The sequence below is a fragment of the Penicillium bovifimosum genome (assembly GCF_028826915.1).
Source record: "Penicillium bovifimosum strain IBT 22155 chromosome Unknown utg000005l_segment0_segment0, whole genome shotgun sequence".
Classification (NCBI taxonomy): Eukaryota; Fungi; Ascomycota; class Eurotiomycetes; order Eurotiales; family Aspergillaceae; genus Penicillium; species Penicillium bovifimosum.
Window position 1 is genome coordinate 1230279 of NW_026622714.1, and position 13705 is coordinate 1243983.

Below are 13705 nucleotides of genomic sequence, written 5' to 3' on the forward strand. Positions count from 1 at the left end.
AAAGTAGCCGTTGCTTGCCTAGAGTGTATGTCTGCTCCGTACGGGTACAAAATAATTTAAACGGACTTTTGTACTCCGTAGACACTCGGCACAAGACATTCCGGGCCGGAGAACAACATTCCGACAATGGTGATGAAGCGCTTTGATGCTTGTTTTCGTTGTTGTTGGTACGGAGTACATTTACCCGATGTGAATACTGTATTTATCAGTGGATCTCGCCACAATTTTTTTTAGCCGCTAGGTTCATTTCCTTGCTTTTGTTCGTGGGTGGATCTGATCTTCTGTGATATGTGGGCCAGGGCAGGCATGGTCGCCGCATGGACGCCAGGACGCGAAGACAAAGACCCTGGGTTCCACTTGTCGAGGTTCTTATCTATCCGTCCAGATGGCTGTTTCGGAGAATTAACCGAACTGATAAGCTTTGATGATTTGGGTTTGATGGTGCATGGGTTCATGAGGTCCGATCATTGGCTACATTTGACTGCCCTGTGATATGCAGGTGGTTTCGATTGAGTGGGTTTGAGTGGGTTGGATGGTTGCGTGTTGAAGGACCCCAGTGAAGCAATTGCGCAGTAGGTATGATGGCGGTATGCCTCTTTTCAAAAACCAATTCCATACAATACGATATACAAGATCCTCTGACAGCTATGCTGTATGTGTTACTGTACATTGCAGGTTGATATGACATCCAATATAAACAAAAAGTTCCACATTATTGACTTTTTCAGCTGGGATGATGCAATCCGAGCCCTGGAACCAGGATGGGAACGAAGTTCTGGAACTCCTGATGTGGAAATTTTCAGTGGATCTGGACTTGTCTGCAAAAGTTCACCGTCGATGATCTACTTGTCTACTCCGTAGGTGGGGCAAAGAAAACCTTGAAAATCCTTGAATCATGCAAAATGTACTTACAACTGATTCCCTGACCTGATACTCCGTACTTCTTGGTACTTTCTAGTCCTCAGCGTTCCTGTATCATACCTACGAGGTATAACACTTGCCTTGGAGATATCTTCATTGAGGTAGTTAGCATACTCCGTAGTCCGTACTGTAGTTCGCTTAACGTCTTATGGTTCTAGACCTGTCGACCAACAAAGCTATGAGCTTCCAAAGCTAACCAGTAACTAGATCAAAAGATAAGCTCAGTCTCGTCGTCCCAGTGGAGGGACACTCCTAACTCTGACATAGTTAGGGGGCCGAATGAGCAATAGAAAAAGGCAAAATAGACAAAGAAAGAAAGCCAAAACTTGGCAAAGACGGAAAAGAGCCCGGAATCTCACACCGAGACGTCAACCCAGTCCAGGCAACGCGGCCCTAGCACAGACAACTCGGGTAGACTAAATCGGCACACGGTCGGGATTCCGAAACGGAAACTCCCGAGTCCAGTCCCATGCCGTGTGTATCCCGAGACTGGGCCCAGGATCGGCTCACTCAATCATCGGGAGCAGGCCGAGTCCAGCTGGACAAGCAAGGGTGCATGAGCATATATCATTGGATCATGTACCGTCACTGCTGCTGGATACTGTGGACTGGAAACAAGTTTGCGGATGTGGATACGCTAGTCCCATCCGTAAATAGCAATTTGTGTGTCGGGAACTTATCAATAGGACAGCTCTTATGTCCTTATCTGTGTTTTGTTTTACCAAGGTCACAGTAGTTATCACGACCTATCACGATGCCACGTTGCTGGGCACTGACAGCTGAGCGGGTCGGAATTTTGGTTCGCTTGCCAGGCGTCCAGGTTTCCGCTCTTACCGCTGTGCTCATCAGTAAGCTGTTTGTGATTCAAGTGTTGGTTTAGTTAGTTAGTCTGTTAAGCGGTTACTGGACCACGGATATTACCGATACTACTCCCGAACTCAAAGGCTGTTAAGATAAGCCTAGCTGTCAGGGGAAAGCCAAAGTCGGAGAATTTACCGAGGTACATCGTTAGATCGCATAGATCAGCACGTATTCGGGGGTTTTCAGTTGCAGTGAAATCTAGTCCGAGGATACCGCAACTGCTTTTCGAACGTGCATCTCATAATGAGGGAATCTCGGAACCACGGCAGAGTGCCACGTGAGATAATCGAATACGCAGCGGCTGATTGAACAAGCCCAAGGCGACATTTCAGTTTAGTGGCGCCATCATGCTTTGTATGACGGAAGGAGATAAATCTGCATCAAAATATGGATGCTGATGTGACGACCGAGACCATGGATATGTAGGAAATGAAGTGTCACAGCTGTGTGACATGTCAGGGGCAGTGAGATGTTGTGCATCGCCAGTGGATCTAGAAAACCATGCGGGCAGGGCGATCCCGAGGTATGTATGGCGTGATGGAAAAATGGGTAAATGGTAGGCCCGAAGATGAAGAATCTTCTTTCCATACTTTCATACTTTCACGATCATACTTTGGATAGTGTAATCCTAGTCCGATGATACAGAGACCGAAGAGTGAGGGCTCAAGTACTCATTTATAATCACAAAGTGACCCATCCACTCAGAAGTAAAAGGGCATATGAAAGTCTTGTGAAAGTCTTGCAGGGTCCGTCCGGTTGAAATATGATAGCGCTGACGTAAAAGCCAGGTTTATGAAACGGATGAATGATGTGCCCAGTGATTAGCTTCTTTTAAATCGTTCATCCCCAAGGTTCTCTTTTTCTCACTCTCACACTCTTCTTCTACGTGATATATGCCAAGCACAGCCCTATAATACATAGAGCTTTATCAACATTCATCACCCACGATCAACATTGGCTTAGTCAATCCCGTTTGCCACGATAAATTAGGAAAAAGAAAAAAGCAAAAGGAAAAAGGAAGAAAAAGAAAAAAAGAAAAAAAGAAAACGCCGGAAACGGCTCCACTCAGTGGCAGTGGGACCCGTGAGTCGGAGTGTATCTGGCCATGTTCCGGTAGATCAAAGATAGAGGAAAAACGAGAAAAAAAATACTGTGTCATACATAGTACCACTTTTCGCTTCCTCCTTCTCTCATTCCTCATTGCTCTTTGACTCTCTCATTCCCTGCCCATTTTCCCGCTATCTCGCCGTGGGCGAAACCCGCAAATGGCTCTCAGCTTCTTCAGCGGTGGCGGAAGCGCCAGCAGCGCCAAGTACTTCGACATTAGGTTAGTGGGGAACTTGCAGCTCGCCGACACACATCTGACTTCAAATCCAAATAGATTGAATGACGAATACATCGTGTTTCGTGGTGGTGAACATGAGGCCGCCAGCGCGCATCTGCGGGGAACTCTGATTCTCTGCTTATCGGAGCCACTTACTATCAAACACCTTCGACTCCATCTGACAGGAATGTCGCGTATATGGTATGTTTCGCAGCTTCCCCAATTGCAACTTAATCCCACTAACCAGTCCTGTACACAGCTGGCACCTTCCGTCGACTTCAAGTGGTGGCCGCAAGCCCGTGCGCGAACGCGTGTTTTACGAGAAGACGTGGAAATTCCGGGATCCGGGCAAGGGAAAGACTGAAATTCTTCCTGCGGGGAACTACGAATATCCTTTCGATGTGGTGCTGGAGGGCTCTATGCCCGAGAGCGTGGAAGGCCTTGCGGACACATGGGTGATGTACCGTTTCAAGGCCGAGATCGGGCGCAAATACGTCAAGGACATTGTGGCGCGTAAGCCGCTCAGAATCATTCGCACGCTGGATCCCAGTGCGCTGGAGTTATCGCACGCAATGGTAAGTGTTGCTTTGAGAAGCTAACTCTCGGTGCTGTTTGGCTAACACATTTCACAGTCGGTGGACAACATTTGGCCCAACAAGATCGAATATTCCATTAGTACTCCGACGAAGGCCATTGTGTTCGGGACTGCAATCACCGTCGATTTCACATTGATACCCCTGCTTAAGGGTCTGCGGATCGGACAAATTACGTCACAGTTGATCGAAAGCCACGACCTGACTATGAACCCCGAAGATCCTGACTCTCTGCGCAATACATACAAACATTCAAGGACGATCTTGACCGATGAGCATGAGCTGGATGAGGACAATATCCAGGTTATCGACGAAACGGCGGAGGGATACCAATGCACGCGCGTTCTAGACATGCCCCAGACATTGACCCGGTGTCTGCAAGACGCGGATACCAGGGGAATCAAAATCCGCCACAAGCTGAAGTTCCGCGTTCAGTTGCACAATCCCGATGGCCACATCAGTGAGGTGAGTGACAGGAGAAGTCATCATCTCTTCCTGATTAGACTAACCATTTGATTGCAGCTTCGCGCTACGCTCCCAGTGTCCATCTTCATCTCGCCTCATCTCGCCATCGACGATAACAACAATCTCATCGCGCAAACCCCGCAAACTACACGGATGGCCGTCGAGGACTTCGCGCACCAGGCACCTCCTCTTTACGGCGAGCATCTGGTAGATCAATTGTACAGCGATGTGGACCCCAGCGGTTATCGCACACCAGGCCCCGGTAGTGGTCCTGGCACCCCATTCACTCCGCTCAGTCGAAACTTGTCAGCTGAGAATCTCGCCTCAATGAATGCGCTAACCAACACCAACATCTCGGCATCGGCGCTGCATCGCCGCCTGACCAGCTTGAACCAGAACTCGGGCAATCATGTCACCTTTGGCACAATTACCCCAGGCGAGCCTGCTCACGGAGCCCAATCTCCCCCCGACGGCCATAACAATACTCGGCAACTGGGCGTCCCCAATGATTACTTTAGCCCACCTTCCGGATCGAACTCACACAGCCACGGCAGCCCGGAACTCTCCCGTCGTCCCTCCGACGAAGTGGACCACGATGCCTTCCCATCCGGCATGGCCACTCCCTTCCACCCCCAGTACGCCGAGGTGGAGACCCTTAGTCGGGTTCCTAGCTACTCGACGGCAGTGCGCTGCGCCGTGCGTCCCCACGACGCTGGTCTTCCCGATTACACGGCCGCGATATCTAGTAGTCTCCCCCATTATGACCGCGCCACAGTCGCCTCAGCAGGCTTATATGCGCAGTGGCCGTTCCAGCGGGGTTACGACTCCCCTAGAGGTGCCGAATCACCCCATCTATTTCCACTCCGGCACCAATGCTGATGATGACGACCGCAGACTTCGGCTTGTGCAAGCCCGCGCTAGAGCATGATTGTGTGGTCCTGGTTTACTGGCCACTCATTTCTCTCGATCCTCCAGAAATTTACGACAAAAGCGTTTCCTTCTGTATCAGTGCTGGACACTGATCCCGTCGCAAATTCGCCTTACGCCTTCCCTCTTCTTCCGCCCCTCTACCTCCACAACTCGGCCCCCGACCATACAGGGTCTCTCGACGAATAAGCATAATTCAATTCCCACATCCCATTGGATCTCCCTCGACACATGATCCTTCACGCAGCATTGTTCTTCATCTTTCTACTCCGTCATGCCTTTACCCCCTTTCATTTTCTTTCGCCTTTCCCATTTCTCATTGTTCTGGCGTTCGGTCATAGACGGCAACGAATCTTTTCCTAGATGGTCATGCGAGGTGTTTTTTCTTTTCTTGCGCTTTTCCTTTCCACGAACGCAATTCGACACGAACCAGCTGCACGACGTTTACAGACTTACAGTATGCCTATCAGCATGATCTACGCATACAAGACTCTTACCCATGTACTTAACATTGTGCTACACTTAATAATTATGATCACTCTGCTCCACCATAGATCAGCGGATTCGACATTCGTTGATGATCTCACCTTTCCCGATCTGGTAATTAGATGTCGATCACCTTAGGTAATCAGGAATCTGGCCGATCCCGGTTCGGGGGAATTAATATCCGCGGACAATGACAGACATCCTGCTTCTTCCGGCCTCAATAATAGCATTGTTCCGCATTTTGTATGTCACGTTGTGGAATATCGCATGGCTTGCTTTCGGCTTGCCGTCTATGCCATGTTGCACTTGATGGGTTAGCTTTGGTCGGGTTTGCGAAGCCTACATGTACTCCGTATACTTCTCGAGTCTTCGGGTCGAGCTCAGCTAGATAAAACAGCGGTCAAGTAATAAATTGGTCTCGAATATATTCTAGTTTAAGTAGAGCATCCGAGGTCTGGAGGTGTCGGTTAATGATTAATCTGAACCTAGGCAAAGATAAAGCCACCAAATGTAAAAAGCCAGCCCTGGAGGGTTACAACTTCTCTCGATCGGCGGACAGATGTGACCTCATCGTTCCGCCGATCGGTTTAAGAAGTTAAGAACGGCCATCTCTCTGATTTTACCCAAAGACAACTTCGAGATAATACACACAGTCTGCACTCAGCAGAAATATTTGTGGAATCTGTCTTGATCGGCAACTAACTTTTGCTACGTGTAAGTCAGATTCGACACTCCAATGATCGTGTTCTGAACTAACTAGCTCGCTCCCCCCACAGACTAGCGCAGTTCAGCCGCTCGTGGTCTTTCTCAGCCACAGCGAACCCCCCCTCTATTTGAGCCACAGTTTTTCTCCCAAAGCTTTGCGACGGAGAAGACAGCTTTGGCTTCCTTTGATTGTCCTTCAGTTACACCTCCCAGGCTACACCGATACCTCACCCCATCCCTCTACCATGACTACTCCGACAAGCCCCGCGGAGGTGACCTTGCCTCAGCGGTCTGGCACCATGAGCAGCGGCATCACTCGTCGTACCTCCATGAGCGACGATGAGGCCATCCCTAAGACTGATAGCAGTGAGGTACGTATCTGCTCTGCGGTGTACTCTAAAGAATTCACCGAGCCCTTATACTAACGGGGGCCGGCGTCTAGACCACCACCCTCCTGCTAGAACGTCTCCAAGCCTGGAAGCACATGTGTGGCTATCTTGAGGATTACTTCTCTGCTACCGCCAAGGTGCAGAAGAACCAGTCCAAGGATTATGAGAAGATCTTGAAGGTTAGTGCATGTTCCTTTAAACCGGGGCGATAACCGGAACTGACGGGAAATGGAAATATAGACCGTGAACGAGCCCCTCAAGGAAGGCCACCATTACAGTTCCAGCGCCGGCGGCGTGGCCGGACTGTTCGAGAACATCCGCAACAACACACAAGGCATGGTGAACATGTACCTCGAAGGCGAGAAGAACATCAAAGACGGCGTCCTCCCCTCCCTCGAGCGTCTCCACAAAGAGATCAAGAACAAGTCCAAGGAGCTCAGCGCCGGCGCCTCGAAGGGCGCCAAAGCCGTCGAAAAGGCCCGCAACCTAACCCAAAAGCACATCGAACTCCTCGGCCAGAACTCCGCCTCCTTCGACGCAGCAGCCTCCAACAAAATCGAGCAGCACCACGACCCCTACCTCCTCAAACGCGGCATCAACCACCGTCTAAACAACCAAGTCAACGAGGAAAACAACCACCGTCAAGACATCCTCGCCGTGCAAAACTCCTTCCAACAATTCGAAGCCCACGTCCTGCAAACCGTCCAAGCAACCCTTGAACAATTCCACCAGCACATGGGCGGCCAGCTCGACCGCCAACGCGGCATGTACGCCGACATCCTCGGCACCGCCCAGCGCATCCCACCCGACTTCGAATGGGTCAACTTCTGTGTCCGCAACGACGCAACCCTCGTCAACCCCGACTCCCCCCACGCACCTTCTCCAGCATCACCTTCCCGAACATGGACCACCGCTCCACCAAACCGCTGATCGAGGGCTCCCTCGAGCGCCGCTCCCGAGCCATCGTCAAGGGCTATAGCACCGGCTACTACGTCGTCACACCCTCGCGCTACCTACACGAGTTCAAGGACACGGACGATTTCCGTCGCGACCCAACCCCGGAACTATCCTTGTACCTCCCCGACTGCATCGTAGGCGCCATCGACGGCGTCAAGTTCAACGTCAAGGGCAAGGACGTCTCCAGCGGGAAAATCGGTAACGCTTTCCACACGAACACCGAGCTCAGCTTCAAGGCGCATACCCCCAATGACGCGGAGAAGTGGTGGTCCGTGATCAAGGACGCTACTCGTGGCTCTACTGCTGCAGCCGCTGCTCCTGTGGCTGCCGCCTCTGCCGTCGGGTCAACAGTCACTTCGCCCACGGCTACATCCCCCGCTGCGGCTGTCTCTCCCGGTGGCGAGGTCGGCTCACGCAACGTCTCCGGCCAAAGCCAGCCGCCGACCTATGCTGAGAAGGAAATGGAGAAGAGCCAGGCTGCCGCAGCGCCTGCTACTTCTTCTTCTGAGGCGAAGGAGCCTGCAATCAGCCGTACCGCCAGCACAACTAGTCATTTCCATACATCGCCCGGTGGCTCCGCTGTGGATGAGAAGAAGTTGTGAGATGGTATGCTAGCCATGGCTTCTTGAGTTTCTGTTTTCATTTTGGTTCCTTGATTCATTGATTTCTTGACTTTGTACATGCATTCCAGCCCAGATACATACTTATAGCGGCATGTGTATTTCGTTCAGTTCGGGGTGTCCTTCATCCATCCGGATGAGAGTCTATCTCCAGGCTAGCTTGTTATATACCTCCTAATGGACTTTATCTTTCTTGACGAGCAGAGCAATATTCACTGAACCAGAAGTAATAATAATAGTATTCATAGGATCGCAGATCCTTCGGTTATCAAATACAAACGCAGAAAGTCGTGTCGTCGAATCGTTGAAAGCACACGCTGAAAACGAAGTAGCATGGCTATGCTATGTAAGTTGACCCCCCCCCCCCCATGCACATCACTGTTTCCCTGAAACCCCCAGAAATCACCATAAACCACCTGGGCATCAATGGTCGTAATGCTCAAAAATCCTCCGGACTCTCCAAATCATGCAACTTCTCCCCAAGAAAGCGCGCCAACGCCGCACACTTCGACTCCAACGCCAACAAAACCGCCGGTTCAGCCGAGAGATTCAAACCAGCAAGCCTGGCCAGATCTACACTCCTATCGACCTCCTGCGAATCAATCATAGAGCCCTCCCCAGGGGATGTCGACGCGACAGCCACAGCCCGCGATTCGCCGTCCGGCGTCGCGGTCCCATTCCCTGCCTCGACACCAGTATCAGCTGTGATATAGTCGGCGTTTGAACCATTTTGCTCCGCTGCGTCGAGTTTCGATGGACCGACGGCTGCGACGAGGACTTTATCTGCGATGCGGGTGACGACTGCGACGGAGTCGTCTAGCTCGAAGACGATGGAGCCGACGTCGCCTAGGGAGATGGATTTGGCGGTTACGTAGGAGGAGGGATGGCTGGCTGGGTTGACGCCTGTGAGGTTACCGCTTGAGGCGGTTTTTGCGTAGCATGTGTAGGCTGCGCCGTAGGTTGCGCTTAGGTTGCGGAGTTGGCGGGAGGAGAGGGGGAGCCGTGGGCGAAGAGGGCGCCGTTTGTTGCGAAGACACTGGGATTATTGTGGTTAGTATATTCCGACTGTGATGGGTGCGCAGCTGACATACATTATTGTTGTGATTTCTGGTGGGGAGAGGTTGTCTTCTAGGAGGTCGCTGAGCGCCTCGGCGTCGAGCATCTTGATGTCTGGGAGCCCGGGGATCATGTTGGTATTGTTCTGGGGTGATGGGTGTGTGTGTTGTTCTTGCTCTGTCTGCATTGGAGATTCCTGCGTTATGCACTGTGTGTCCGCGCTGTCTCTTGATGGTGTCCAGGAGCAGTCTTCTGGGAAGAAGAAGCAGTTGTCGCTGTAGTCCTCGTCGTCGTGGTCGTATTCGATCGGCTCGTCGGAGGAGTCTAGGAGGTTTTGGGCGCACTTTGTTTCGTAGCGGGCCCAGTAGGGGAGGAAGGTTGTTTCGAGGGAGTCTGTGGAGGTGAGGGTGGGCGATAGAGTTGTTGACGAGTAATCGGATATCGAGTAGGAGAAGCCGGGGACTGGAGGAGGTTCACATTCAGCCATCTTGATACCCATAGATACAGGTTTTGCCACGTTGTATGATGTGGTGTAGGTTCGTTGCCTCGTGAGAAATGTAAAAAGCAATGAGGAGAGCACGAGGGGGAGTAGGTGGTAAAAGGGGAGGAACCGATGACAAGGTAGAAGGCAATGCAAACGTCTCGAACGCTGACACAGTCTTGGTTTTGTCTGGTCTAAATGGAAAGTCACGATAATTCCAGTCACGTCCGATAGTAGTACAGAATAATACTCAGGGAAGGGTGATTAATCGGACCATAAGCAAATGTCATGAGGCTCCACGACAGCCGGTCGACGTAATGTGTACATGATCCGACACCTGATTAGAGAGCGGAAGGGAAGGTTTATGTGGCAGCTCAGAGCTTAACGCGGCAGAAGCACGAAAAAAACAAAGGAGCTTAAGACACCGTTCTAATTGCGACACGAAGCTGAGGGGCTTGAGACTCAAGACAGAAGCCAATGGTAGGGGAGGGATCAACCGTGGGGGAGGGGCGAATATGCGGGGAAAGCAACAGCACGATGCAAGAGGATATCCACGAACCTGGGCTGTGAGAATTGGGTGGGTTGACTGGTGTTTCGAGGTGATTCGAGGAGTGTTTCTTCAAATTGCAAGGGTTGGAGAGGAGAGGAGAAGATGAGTTGGAGATAAAACGGGGTTGTGGAGCTCCCGCATGACGTTGGGTCAAGACAACGCAGAGCTACGTGTCTATCAGATCTGAGGTTAAAGAGATGAATTCATAACTAGTTAGAGGTTACAGCTTGCTAGATGCCCGATAAGTTATATTCGAATAGTTACTTGGTTTTATAGTTAGCTAACTCAGTGATTGCTGAGCGTTGGCGACCCATATCAAAGGGGTCCAGGATCACGTGATCTAGATCTACTTACCGATCTACCCCCAAAAAGGGCGCTGATATTGACATTTCACCGCCTGCCTCCACAGGCTAATGAACCAACCTGATCAGGTTAGTGTGACAGCATTCTGCCGAATTCTACCTCATCATTGGCGGTCTCAGCCTCTGGGGTAAATGAGGTAAATCCCCCGCAGCCCTAAGCCCACCCGGCCCCTAGTTAACTATGCGTACTAGTAGTAAATACTGTAGTTTCCCCACCGCAATACTCCAGGTTTTGATCGCGATTCGCGAATTACTCGATGACTAGTAGACACTTTGAAGCAGAACGGAGATAGAAATCTCATTCACTAATCAGATCCAAAATCGCTATCGAAAGGAGATGTTTTGTGGCTGACCAATTCAACACCACCCGTGTTGAGTCCCTGTAGCTTCGCCTTTTCCCGCTTCGCTTTATCCAACTCTTCCTTTCGCTTTTTGTCCGCCGCTAGCTCTTTTATTCTCTTATCATAATAAGCATTGCCAGCTTGCACTATCGATGTCACGAGGCCTTTCACGTCTGCATCGAGCGGGATCCCATGCATCATCTCCGGGATATCTAGAATTGCACCGATGACGCTGGCAAAGTCTCCCTTGAAAATGCCTGTGGCTATCTTCCCGATAGTTCCAAAGATTTCAAGTAGTACCATGAATCCGTTCTTCTCTTTAGCTTCAATCTTGGTACCGTCAGAGTAATTGAAATACTTCCATCCAGTGCGTGTTCTGCGTTGTGAACACACATTGGTCCCTTTAATCAAGGTCCGGCCAGACACATTCCATGTATATGTCTTGCCCTTGGATGTGACGTTAGGTGCAGTTTCTTTCTTGACCTTTTCGGCTGTTAGTTGAAGATCTTTGCGGCAGACCGAAGGGCACTCACCTTATCTTTGACTCTCGCCAAGTGCACTTCGCCTATGCGATGATGAAGTGCCGGGTCAGAGGTAACATACTCATCGTAGGTCTTTGCTGAATTTCCTTTGGTTCCATACAGCTGCTTCGGCCAAAGGGTGAGGCTCCGGTCGTCGGTCACGTCCGCGCCACCATCAGGTGTATACCACTCATAATTCACATTGCGAGCGGCATATTTGGGCAACAATTTGTTGGTGGTCTTGACTGCGATAAATTGATTTTTGTCGTCGGCAGTCGACTTCACAAACAGCCCTACCCATTTAACTGTGCCGTAATTCCCATTGGCCTTGATGGTAATCGCCGGGTTGGTCATCTTTGGACATCTGACAGCCACATATCGATCCCATTCCAACATAAACTCAGCTTTGTTAAAGCAAAGACCTTTCTCAAAAAATGTGACCTCTTTTTCCGTTGTCCGGCTCACATTGCGCCAATTGGGGTGTGAAGTTGCATAGACAGCATTTGTCCCACCAATCGCGAACTCCATCTCGGCGTCATGCAGATGGACGCAGAAAAGCCAATAGTCTTCTTTTTCGAAGTTGAAGTCATCGCCTTGTTCTCGCTTGAATGTTGGAATGTCATCGAAAATGATGTTGTCTTTCCGAAAACGCCTATCGTAAAGTGGAATATCGGATCCCATGTGTGCGTCGAGCTTCACATCCATGATATAATCAGCCGGGAAAGATGCGCTGCACGTGAAGATCTCCGCGGGAAGTTTCTGGTTCGTAGCAGAGACATCTTCAGTTCCACTAGAAGGCACTACAGATGTAGAATCGGTGGTGGGGGTGGGATGAGAAGTATCTGCGGACATATTGATAGAGGTCTTGACGGAGCAGAAGGATCATAGGCATGATTATATGGGGAGCAGGGGCGTAGAGAGGAGGGCATAACTATAGGAAAATGCCGCAGATCTACATTTTGCATGGAAAGGGATGCAGTAATTTGCCGCTGGCTAATATGTAGCCTATAGTTAGGTAAAGCAGAGATACATACGTACGGAGTACACAAGCGGTGGCGGGACTAGGCAGGCAGCTCTACGGCAGATGAATGGTTTAGAGTGCATAAAAAGATCGACGCTGGGCCCTCGTATATGCAACTTCTACGTGGCCTTGCTGAATGCACATTCAAGCTATTACGAAGTTTGACCCACACTAGTTCAGCTGGATATCTTTCAGCCACCATTCTCCGCACCTCTAGGTTAAATGCAGGGTGGCGCTAGCAATGTCATCATATACGTACTGTGTACACCGTATGATATACTAACTCCGCGGAGCAAGCTAGCTAAGTATGATCGATGGCTGTATGCCCCAGAGATGTGTCTCCGGCTAATAGCCAGACCTCAGCCGAGCTACCATGTTAGGTACCTCTCATCATCCATCCAAAGGTATAAAGGTAAGGTGCCCATCATACTCATTCCAACAACATCAATCCATCCCGTCTTGATCAGCCATTTCATTCCAGATCATCCCCATCATGACTGTCTATGTGAGTTTACCTTACTGCATACTTATCTTACTGCATACTTTATTTCATATCTTACTAAGTCAAATAGATCCTGCATATCGAAGCCATATCCGTTGACCGAGAAAATCGATGGGAGATGGAACCAGTGAACAGGGCCAACCAACAGTTGTCGCAGTATGCTACCCATCCATCCCTACAGATCTATCTCTGATCAAAACCCCTAGGTTCCAGCGACTAGCCAACTCGGAACTCACGCCTTGTGCTATCGACTACCCAAATAAGGACCCTACTGACACTTCCGCATTGCGCGAGTGCAATATTGAGTATGGCCCGTCTTTTATCCTTATTCAGTCTGAAGATCTGACAATGGTAGATTCTCCATCCCTGATGATCTGAGTGTACCGACTCGGCAAAGAGCCAACAATACTCTTGATGAGCTTCGTAAAGTTGCGACATTCACTATTAAAGACAAGGAGTCCGGCGAGGAGCAGAACCCTTTTGCTTGATGCGCCTGTCCTGGGAGTGAATACACTTAGTGGAAAATTCCAATAGCTCAGATTAGGAGGTGAAGCATACGAATCAGAAGAATTGACATGATTTATATCTATCATAAGCCTTGTTAGATTCCTTCCTATGGAACG

General features: G+C 50.2%; 5 protein-coding genes across 5 annotated transcripts; 3 read left to right on the plus strand and 2 right to left on the minus strand.

The window, feature by feature from the left end:
• Nucleotides 1-3047: 3047 nt before the first annotated feature.
• On the plus strand, nt 3048-5043 carry N7515_005644 (arrestin family protein; the record flags this gene model as incomplete). Its single annotated transcript, XM_056666388.1, has 5 exons — nt 3048-3109; nt 3164-3307; nt 3366-3681; nt 3739-4164; nt 4222-5043. The coding sequence occupies 5 exons, from the start codon at nt 3048-3050 to the stop codon at nt 5041-5043; spliced, it is 1770 nt and encodes a 589-aa protein (XP_056519984.1).
• A 1484-nt stretch (nt 5044-6527) lies between these two features.
• N7515_005645 (PH domain protein) lies at nt 6528-8230 on the plus strand (the record flags this gene model as incomplete). Its single annotated transcript, XM_056666389.1, has 4 exons — nt 6528-6653; nt 6725-6850; nt 6912-7523; nt 7607-8230. 4 exons carry the CDS (start codon nt 6528-6530, stop codon nt 8228-8230), a joined length of 1488 nt encoding a protein of 495 aa, XP_056519985.1.
• Nucleotides 8231-8687: 457 nt separating this feature from the next.
• On the minus strand, nt 8688-9803 carry N7515_005646 (uncharacterized protein; the record flags this gene model as incomplete). The annotated part of the gene is made up of 2 exons (XM_056666390.1): nt 8688-9284; nt 9336-9803. The coding sequence occupies 2 exons, from the start codon at nt 9801-9803 to the stop codon at nt 8688-8690; spliced, it is 1065 nt and encodes a 354-aa protein (XP_056519986.1).
• Nucleotides 9804-11002: 1199 nt separating this feature from the next.
• N7515_005647 (uncharacterized protein) lies at nt 11003-12411 on the minus strand (the record flags this gene model as incomplete). Its single annotated transcript, XM_056666391.1, has 2 exons — nt 11003-11521; nt 11572-12411. The coding sequence occupies 2 exons, from the start codon at nt 12409-12411 to the stop codon at nt 11003-11005; spliced, it is 1359 nt and encodes a 452-aa protein (XP_056519987.1).
• Nucleotides 12412-13073: 662 nt separating this feature from the next.
• Nucleotides 13074-13570, plus strand: N7515_005648 (uncharacterized protein; the record flags this gene model as incomplete). The annotated part of the gene is made up of 4 exons (XM_056666392.1): nt 13074-13085; nt 13153-13238; nt 13289-13387; nt 13438-13570. 4 exons carry the CDS (start codon nt 13074-13076, stop codon nt 13568-13570), a joined length of 330 nt encoding a protein of 109 aa, XP_056519988.1.
• Nucleotides 13571-13705: the final 135 nt, after the last annotated feature.